Source organism: Triplophysa rosa, linkage group LG4 (genome assembly GCF_024868665.1).
Source record: "Triplophysa rosa linkage group LG4, Trosa_1v2, whole genome shotgun sequence".
In the NCBI taxonomy this organism is placed as follows: domain Eukaryota; kingdom Metazoa; phylum Chordata; class Actinopteri; order Cypriniformes; family Nemacheilidae; genus Triplophysa; species Triplophysa rosa.
This window is the reverse complement of record NC_079893.1, coordinates 26,022,354-26,032,969: the sequence shown is the minus strand read 5'-3', so window position 1 is coordinate 26,032,969 and position 10,616 is coordinate 26,022,354. Positions and strand designations below refer to the sequence as shown.

Sequence of the window (10,616 nt, the reverse complement as noted above, 5' to 3'; positions counted from 1 at the left end):
TATTCATACTACCATGCACCTACATGATCGTCTGAATCCTGCAAAAAGGTCACTCAAACACACACTTGCATTGTGCATTAGTTTTTATTTCCCCTTGTGACGGGCAGGAAGGAACTGTTGATCTGATTCATTAAGTGCCCTTCAATAAGCGTTTAATCCATTTTAATTGGAAGAGCATCTCCCAAGGCGTTGAGAGACAGAGGAAAAACTGGACTCCTCAATCAGGCGTTAACGGAGGTTGCCAGATCTGCATAAAAGGGCAGATTACCCCCGCAGAGCTCAAACACCTGCAGATGCATCAAAGGATTGATGAAACGTCGAAGATAAAACGCACTAAGCACCTTAACCCTGAATGGGTGCTGGGATGTGCAACATGGCCTTTCTGTTGTTAGAACACATACAGACAAACACAGGCATGGGTGTAAATAAACACCCAAATGCCTCCAAAGAACCTTTACATTAAAGGCTCTTAAATGTATCATTTCGTTCATACCAGTTTGGGCAAGAATGTTCTAAAAACCCAACTTGACCTCCCTTTTAACTTTATTTTTGAACAGATAAATTAACTTTACCTAAAATAAATGCATCGTTATTTTGCATTGGGGGGATGGCATTAAAAACAACATCTTAACCCCTTTACAATACAATGCAATACAATACTTTCCAGTGGCACAGTGGTCAGAGCATGGCGCTAGCAACGCCAGGGTCATGGGTTCGATCCCATGCACATAGCCACATAGCCAGAAACAAATGTTTAGTACAATGCAATGTAAGTCGCTTTGGATAAAACCGTCTGCCAAATGCGTAAATGTAATACAAAATAATAATAATAACTATGCTATTGTGGCGAAAACAAACCAAACGCATCCAAACAGAATTGTCTCTCTCTCTCTCTCTCTCTCCATTCAAGCAGCAGCAACATGTGGCAACACCATCTCCATACATCTGTCATTACACATTGATCGCACATCCAGCGTGCGTCACCGCTACTTGCGCACCGCAACTTTGGATGGAGCGCGCGTTGTGACTCTTCAACAGATGGATGCGCAAAAGGACAATCTTTAGTCATACGCATGAATGAATAAAGTAACAAACGTTTGTTCAAAGCAAGAATAACATTTAGTTTACAATGGCCGGTCTTCAGAGCGCAACAAACGTAACGCGTAATTTAACGAACCAGTTCGTCCAGCCACCGTGGCGCGTCGCGATCTGGTCGGTCGCCTACAGTTCAGTACTAGCGGTCGCCGTGTTTGGAAACCTTATTGTTATTTGGATCATTTTGGCCCATAAACGGATGCGCACAGTGACTAACTATTTCTTGCTCAACCTGGCTTTCTCCGACGCGTCGATGGCTGCCTTCAATACGCTGATCAATTTCATTTACGCCACGCACGGAGAGTGGTACTTTGGAGAGGTCTACTGCAAGTTCCACAACTTCTTTCCCGTCACCGCAGTGTTTGCCAGCATTTATTCCATGACAGCTATTGCAGTCGACAGGTAAGACCATTTTGACTATGCAGTCATCATCATTTACACAATTTTACATAACTTGCACAAATATGCATGTATTAAGTTTTGATTTATGGTTCTTATAATATGGAACATCTGGAATGTGATTTGAAATGTGTGATTTTCAGATCTGGAGAAGTTAAATCAAATCTTTGAAATTCATAAACATACAGTATGTAGCAAAATATCTCATGTAAGAGAAATTGTTCATTCTCCATTAATGCTCATATAAGATGTAAGATATATTAATGCAGAAATATAAGGCACATAACAATATAATACATCTCCAGGATAGCACATAGAGAGGAACAAGTGGTTTTAAAGACCACATTTAATCTCCTCAAGGGAGTCCATGAACTGCTTTGCTTCCTTTCTGACCTCATTGTGGACCTTTAAAATGAAAAAGATGAGCCCTCATTTCCTCCTTCTGAACCACAGGGAAACGAAGCTACAAACGCCCGATACAGCTGCACTTTAAAGGATTAAAACATTCTAGTCGTACACCTGTGTTCCCAAGCGTGTCAACTATTAGCTCGGTTTAATTTATACAGACCCATACTGAGTTCTGAGCGATACCCTGCATAGATGTGTCAATTGATTAAAATTCATAACATCCAGTTATACCTTAGAAGCATCTAATGAGAGATTGATAAGATCTTAGAGCTGCGTGTTTAAGAGACGGGGGATTTTTCTTGAATCATGACTTGTGTGGGAACAAGTGAACATCATTTTAATCTGAGCTATGTGTTATTTTTCTACATCACTCAACAGTTTCCTTGTCCACTTTGATTTGACATGAGTAGAAATGACAAATCAGGCCAAATTAATTGAGGTTAATAATAATTGATGTGTGATGTCACAAAACACGTGTTGGACTGACATTTCTGTAATTCCTGCTGTTTACTTCTCTTTTGCAGTGTAATGTAGTAAGTCTTCATATCTTTTTAAGACGAATGTTCATTCCAATTCAACATTCTGTGAAGTGTGGCCAATTCAAACTCACGTGGAAAGGATGTCAAAGCTTAAATTCTGAATTTTGCTCAAGTCTGACTTCACAACTCTCCATCGCCTTTTTATTGTGCAGGTACATGGCTATAATTCACCCATTGAAGCCGCGGCTGTCAGCCACACCGACTAAAGTGGTCATTCTCTGTATTTGGGCACTCGCTGTGGTTTTGGCTTTTCCACTCTGTTTCTACTCGACCACGAGAACGATGCCTCGCAGGACCGTCTGCTTCGTTGCCTGGCCGAGATCTGCCAAGGATTCATTCATGTGAGCGAATGGAAAAATATGATTTATTTTTTTTCCCTCTAAAAAGCTTATGTCTGAGCAAGTTTTGTAATAACTGACTCGCCCGATGGCTCTACCCTGAACATTGTGAGCTGCTGCCTACAAAAACAAGTGATAATAATGTTTATTCCACAGCAGTGATATGCAAGGCAGCCCACGAGGTTTTAAAACAAACACTCACTGAGATGTTTTAACAATAGATGTTTGAAGTTTCTTCTGCTTGATTGTAATGTTTTCGCTGCAACTCCAGCACTATTGCTAATGCTTTCTGAATCGCTGTTTCTGCCATCTTGACACTAAGTGCCATTTGCCAGTGAGGCGACAATCACTGAAAGCTAAACATTATGGTCAGATGGCATATGGCAGATTCGCCATAACGCCGAGCATGACCATTGCATGGTGCGTGACACAACTGCAAATGTATTCGCTTACTCACAATTCCACATTTCTGGGCTAAATTTCAAACCAAATGCATTCGACAGCTCGGTTTTGGCGATCGCCGTGTTTGGGAACCTGATTGTTAGGCCAAAATACACGACCGCAGATGCTGGGCTGACACAATGCAAGCACACGACCCAGTTGAATAAGATTGATGTACATTCTTGCTTTGGGTGGCAGTAACAAACTTAAGTGCTCAATGAATCTGTAGATTAGATGTGTTAGATGTAAATGTGACAGTGGTCGACATCAAAGATAAACAGATCATGTGGCATATAGCTAAACGTATGACCAATACAATAAAATTTCATAGCCAAATTTCACACTCCAGGTGTTAGATACTTTTTTGAATGTCTGCTGAGCCTTTAAGCTCCAGCTCTACACAAACACCAGATGTTCTTTAAATTGTCTTCTCTCACCTGTGCAGGTATCATATCATAGTAACAGTGTTGGTGTACTTGCTCCCCCTTGTGGTAATGGCCATTACCTACACTATAATAGGGGTGACACTTTGGGGAGGAGAAATCCCTGGAGATTCTTCCGATAACTATGTGGGACAACTGCGTGCCAAAAGAAAGGTGAGACTTAACATATAACATCCAGTCAAATCTTCAGTTCTCTCTCATCTATAATCTCTCAAATTGAATGGACTGAGGGCAAAGTTGAACGAATGAGATCATTCAGATTAATCCATGTCCGTTCTGTTACCTCTAATGAATATCTCTGTATTGTTATAGCCATTTGAAATGATTTTGCTCAGATTAAGGTCATGACTGGTTTATCTGGCAGCTTTTTGCTCCAGTGTTCAGACACAGGTGGAACGATGGTACAAACTCCTCAAAGATAAATGTAGGACAATTCCATTTGGTATTGTGTGGAATATCGTCTGTCTCTCTATATAATCCATGAGTTTTGTTTTGATATTTCAGATTCAATCGTGGGATTACAGTGCATTAAAGCACTTGTTAACTCATCTTTGTATTACCTCACTTTTCAACGCACATTCACTCCATTGTTGAAGGGACAGTTTTTCCAAAATTGAAAATTCTATCCTCATTTACTCACCCTCAAGTTGTTCCAAATCTGTGTAAATGTGTTTGTTCTGTTGAACACAAAAGAAGATATTTTGAAGAATGTAGGAAATCAAACAGTTCTGGGGCACTATATCATTGTCATTTTTCCTACTGTGGTAGTCAGTGGTGGCCAAGAACGGTTTGGTTACAAGCATTCTTCCCAATATCTTTCTCTGTGCTCATCAGAACAAAGAAATTTACACAGAATTGGAGCAACTCGAGGGTGAGTAAATGATGACAGAATTTAATTTTGGGGTAAACTGTCCCTTTAAGCGTGATGAAGTATTTTTTTTCCAGGAAAAAAGTAACGTAGCACATGTTTCTGCCCTTAGAGATTGTTAATAATACTAAAGGGGGGGGGGGCATTTGTTATTGTTTGAAAAATAAAATAGAATCCAATCTACTTTGTAATGTTTCCTATTAAAGAATGTCACAAAGTCGGTGTCAAGACGGGATAAAGAAATCTGAGATTACATTACTGCTCGATACCAAGTCAGTATTTTAACCATACTGAATAGCAGCACCTTGCAGACAGATCATGTTCATCTGCCTTCCTTAAAGACGCGCCTTCAATCTGATCACAGATAATTTACGCTTTCCTTCCAACTTTAATAAACCGCGGAGAAAATTGTGTCAAACTGGCATGAACATGTCTGCCACCCATGGCTCTTCGCACCTGCCGTGAAGGCTACGTCACACCTAACCTTTCTCAGCTTTGTGTAGCTGTCAATCAGCAATTATTCGCAAGACTCTGCTAAGTTCCGTTTCTCATTAAACTACAGCGGGTCTCTTGAGGGAACAAGACTGTTGGAACTTCCTTTTAGAGGCGATGTGCAAATGAACGTGTTCATTGATTGATGACGAATGACGTTCCTTTGTTTTTTTCAGACAGTTCCGTGTTTAATTATGCAGAAATTAATGGGGCGATGAGAGAAATTTCAAAGGTTGTCGTGCACTAGTTACTAAGTGAAGGAAAGACCAGGTGTCAGGGTGAATGATGGTTGTTGTCAAAAGCCATAGATTAATAGTTGAGAAATGTTTAACGCTAACAACCGAAGTGCCAAATTATAAAACTGCTTTGGTCTTAAACAAAAGGGGAAGATATGAGGTGCAGAAAAGTGCGCGAATTTTTTGTCTTTATTGGAGTCCAAACTTTGAACAAAGTTTACATCGACTAGTTTGGTGTTGTCGACAAATTAGAAAGTTGGTATTCAAAAGCAGATAAACAGGTATGTTGATAAAAAAGGGTGTGTATATCCCAAAAAGTGTGTATGTACTGTGTATATATACAGCCAAAGAAAATAGTATAAGACCAGGGGTCTCCAACCTTTTTGTAAGCGAGGGCTACCTGAAGAGATAATATCATCTGAGGGCTACTTGTTGATAAAATACTTTTAAACTTTAAACATGTGATGCATTATTTTTCAGTACACAGGACCAAATTAGGTTTTCATTCACATAATTGTGCACTTGAATATATTAAAGCTCAAAACACGTGCTAATAATAACATTTTCATGACGATATAGTCACATATTCGTCAACTGTCCTGAGCATTATTGTTGAGCCCTGTGTTTGGGGCTTGCTTGAAATAGACCATTTCAAAATCATTTTCAGATTTTCTGAATCTATTATTTATTGGTATGTGTTTAGGTAAAATTGTGATTTTTGATTCATTCTGTGAACTATTAACAATATTTCTCCCAAATTTTAAATAAAAAATTCTTTCTGTTTGTATTTATTTGCAGAAAATGAAAACGGGAGAAACAGGTCAAAATAACAGAAAAGATGCTCTGTATTTTTTCAGACCTCAAATACTGTAAAGAAAACAAGTTCATATTCACTTTTAAGCAATACAACAGTCATATTTCTACATGTACTTAGGAAAAATTCAGATATTATTTTTTATGTCATAACCTCGAATTTATCACAGTTTTTATGTGTCTTGTCATGCTATCAGTCTTTCACATTGCTGTTGGGATGCAGGAACACTTGTATACACACATTTAAACACAATGATCTAAATGCGTTCTGTTTTGCATAGCAGAAGAATATTTCATGGAAAACACAATGTGGTCCATTTCAACACCCTGATGACCAGTGCACGCTCTTTCAGTGTTGCCAGATCACTAAGCCATATTTTCTTCATGTTTTTCATTATCGTCTCTCTAATTTGTGGTTTTGTTCTTCGAACAATAGTGGCAGGTGGCTTCAAGTCGGCAGATGGAGATTGTAGAGAATCTGCCAGAGATCTTCCATCAGCTGAGCAGTAGCCCCCTATCTGCTGCAACACAAGGAGCCAAAATATGCTGTCATATATTTCAGTTGTGACCCTAATGCTTCAACTCTCTGCTCAGGTGGTGAAGATGATGATCGTGGTGGTGGTGACCTTCGCCCTCTGCTGGTTGCCATATCACATTTATTTCATTGTGACCGGACTAAATAAGCAACTGAACAAGTGGAAGTCAATCCAGCAGGTCTATCTTTCTGTGCTGTGGTTGGCCATGAGCTCCACGATGTACAACCCGATAATTTACTGCTGCTTAAACAGCAGGTAATTCAAACTCATATGTACAGATATATAGTTATATTACATTAACAATAACTTAATCAGTGAACTGATTATAAATAATCAATACCTAGTATCCTATAGTATTTACTATGGTAAACTGTAGTGTACTATAACAAATTACAATAATTATTCTATATGTATAGTTAATCCAAAAATAAAAAATATGTCACAACAGTTTCTGTTTTAAGATTATTTGTACTAAATTCCAGGTTTAGGGCTGGCTTTAAACGGGCCTTCAGGTGGTGTCCCTTCATCCAGGTTTCGAGCTATGACGAACTAGAGCTCCGCCCCACACGTCTCCACCCACGAAACCAGAGCAGTATGTGCACCCTGTCACGGATCGACACCAGCGTCCACGGCTACGACCCCCGCCACAGCAATCGAAAGAGTGCCAAGTCCCACAATCATGTTGAGGTCAAAGACGAAAACGCAGTTGCCGTTAAACACTGTCTACACAGAGAGCCGACGTTTGCTGCCGAGCAGCTCAGCTGAATTAAAAACATGTCTTGGTGACCAGGGTTGTGTCCAAATTTGCCCCTACAACATTTTTTACTATTCCCTAGTCTAATATAGTCCATCCTTGAGGAAGCAAAAGAAAATAAGTGAATTCATACAGGCCTGTTTCAGATAACACTCCAAAATGGCTGTGCCTTTATATGGTGCACTATTCAATTCATTTTAGGTGTGCTTTATTGGCATGACAAAGTGTACATTCATCTTTCAATAAGTTTGTAAAACAGTTCTTAGTGCCAAATTGAGTCAAAAGCTTTTTTAAAGTCAGTAAAGCATGCATATATTTGACCTTTATCTTGGTTAACATGTTTTTTTATTAGAGTATGAAGCGTGTAAATATGATCAGTTGTGCGGTAATTTGGACATCAGGACATCGTGTGTGGTGATGAAGTCTAAGAGTCCAGCGTTTATTAAACTACAGAATAGTTTTCCAATCCCAGGATATTACTCACACAGGTGCCTCTATAGTTGTTAGGGTCAAATTTATCTCCGTATTTAAAGGTTGGTGTTATGAAATTGGTTATAGCAGGCAATTTCTGACACAGTCTTGGTGTAAATGCTCCATCTTGTAGGTGCCAAAATTCCATTATAGACTTAACATGTACAATACAAAAAATAAGTTGGAGTGTATGTCAGTTTTGCAACACACTAAGACTAAGACTACAGGACACTCAAACCAAGTCTGTTAGAGATTAATACTGCCACCAGGTGGACAACTTTGAAACTTGGATCAAGACAGTAGGGATGTTGGGAACACAATCTAACTACTACTGATATAATTTTACAATAACAGTAAGAGAAACAGAACTCATCCTGAAATGCTAAATGTTTCAACAAATAGCATGATACAATGTTGTCACATGACCTCAATATGTTTTCATATTGACTTTCAAAGTTTAATTGAATGTATTAGAGAATAATCCTACACATGTGAGCCAACATTACTGTTGATAGACAAGTTTTAAAAACTGTGCTGTCAGATTAATGTCCGCAAAGATTGTGAGGAAAAAAGGAAAAATAATACATTTGTGTTATAGGATTTATTTTAGATCAAGTAGACCTATATTCCATGTGGTGGGGAAACAGATGAATGTATATAATAGAATACATGTCAGTATGTTATATTTTGTGGCATCCACTGCTGAATCAAAAGCAAATTATAATGGTTTGCATTACCAACTGTCAGCTGTTTACCAGTTAAACCATTACTAAATTCCTTGATGTAGTGTGTTTTGGGCCTTATTTTAGTAGGATTTAATGGTGGTCTGCGCGACAACAGAACAAAACACAATTCCAGTAGAGACCCACAGAGACCATTATAATTTCTGTAAACCAAAACAATTCCCACTATAACCTGTACATTTATTTGAATTAATGTGATGGTGTGATATGCAGCCTATAATGTGCTATATTTATGACAATATTTACAAAATATTTTTACATGTGTGATAAACATGAATGATGTGCTTTTAATTCTTGTTTTTGTTGTAAATAATGTGCAAAAGTTGTATTTCATGACTTATGCATAACAATGTCAGTCAGAATTGAGATCTATGAGATATCTGACTCATAATGTGAATATGCTGTTAGTAACTTGTAGTTATCACATTTTTATGTTGGGTGTGAACAACTATTTATTAAAGTGAACAACTTTAACAATTGCAACATTGTTTGTTTGTTATTGTTAAACCGTGTCCATAAGATTGTGCTGAATGATGATTTTCTTCACAAAAAAAAGTTGCCTACAAATCTAGGTAAATGTAAAAATGATCAGAAAATTGAATTTATAACATATTAAGATCGAAACACAAACGCCATACTTTTATGTGGCGCATGCAATTTTAAATATATGATCCTGGTTTTTACGTGTTGCTCATAGCAACCACTAGATGGCGCCATGTCATGCACGTTTGATGGAGGAGATTATCTGCTGAGCTTGGCAAAAGCAATGGTTCTCAAATTTCATACAAGTCTGTACTAACAAGGGCACATATTTCCCACAGCGATTCCAATCCATGTAAAATGTTCAACTTTGAAAGAAAACAAAATAAAGGTTAGAAATTCAGAGTGGTTGTTGTGTTGTTTTCTATTATTAAAGAAATAATACGTGATATGCTATTGCAGCATGTGAAAGTTAAAAATGGCTTGTCCTATACCGTGTTTCTCTCTATTTGTCTTCTGCAATAGGCAAATAATATAGAGTTATATCATTTCAACTGTTACATTCAAATTCCTGACACAAAATGGTCTTTTTTTCACATGACTTACCTGTTTTGTCCTGCCACATCCCCTATAAGAATATCTTCCACAATCTCCCTTCCTTTTCTCTGGTGGAAAAACCACAATCCATCCATTGACGTATTGACTGGAAAAAGTGCCCTAATGGTACTGGCCATATAAATCCTAAACCGAATACATATGTTTAACTCTAGAGCATTTCATTGTAATTTATAAAGAGACAGAGTAATACAAAATGTATATAGATGCTATGTTTAAGTATGAAATGAATAATAAGAAGTCAAAATAGCTGCGACTGATCAAAAAGGTCCATAATGAGGGAAGTCACAAAGAAAACTGATAACATCTGTCTGATATCACAGCCGTAGTTTGCCCAAAACTGTGTGACTGAACTTCAGTGCTTTCAATTTGAGATATACAGCATGTGACTTTTGGAAACAAATGTATTCTGATGACAGAATCTTCTTTGTGGAAGGGCGTGGACTAGTAGGGAAAGCATATGAAGATAAGTACAAGAAGTACAAAAAAATCCCTGAGGAAATGTTTCGTTTTTATCATGCAATAATATGGGCAAAATGGAAAGAGTACAGCTGGGTGACTTAAAGTAAAAAAAGACTAATGTCCTGGAGAGACTGTCACACTGCTGAACATCTGTGGAATTACATAAAAACAGTTCAGCCATGTGTTTTGAGCAATGTTGGGCAGAGGAACGGACACAAATTCCAATGTCAAGATGTGCAATGCTGATAAAGACTGATGCAATAAAAATGCAACTGATAGCAAAAGTGGTTCGACCAACTGCAGGAAATATTTCAAAGTATATAAAATTTTATATAATGTAAATTATGCGTGTTATGTATAATTTCTGATTATTATTATAAATTAGCCCACATAAACAATCTATATTCTGCGTCACTTACTTTCCAGAAACTGGATTTGAACATACGGGACTCTAACACTTTCAACATCCTGACTGATGGTCTC

General features: G+C 37.9%; 1 protein-coding gene across 1 annotated transcript; it reads left to right on the top strand.

The window, feature by feature from the left end:
* The first annotated feature begins 1,001 nt into the window (after window positions 1-1,001).
* tacr3l (tachykinin receptor 3-like) lies at window positions 1,002-9,988 on the top strand. Its single transcript, XM_057331293.1, has 5 exons — window positions 1,002-1,497; window positions 2,594-2,782; window positions 3,666-3,816; window positions 6,667-6,863; window positions 7,091-9,988. The coding sequence occupies exons 1-5, from the start codon at window positions 1,130-1,132 to the stop codon at window positions 7,371-7,373; spliced, it is 1,188 nt and encodes a 395-aa protein (XP_057187276.1). The 5' UTR covers window positions 1,002-1,129; the 3' UTR covers window positions 7,374-9,988.
* Window positions 9,989-10,616: the final 628 nt, after the last annotated feature.

Coding starts and splice junctions, on each gene's coding strand:
- tacr3l (XM_057331293.1), top strand. CDS start 1,130: ATGGCCGGTCTTCAGAGCGCAACAAACGTAACGCGTAATTTAACGAAC. Junction 1,498..2,593: donor ACAGCTATTGCAGTCGACAG/GTAAGACCATTT, acceptor TTTATTGTGCAG/GTACATGGCTATAATTCACC. Junction 2,783..3,665: donor TCTGCCAAGGATTCATTCAT/GTGAGCGAATGG, acceptor TCACCTGTGCAG/GTATCATATCATAGTAACAG.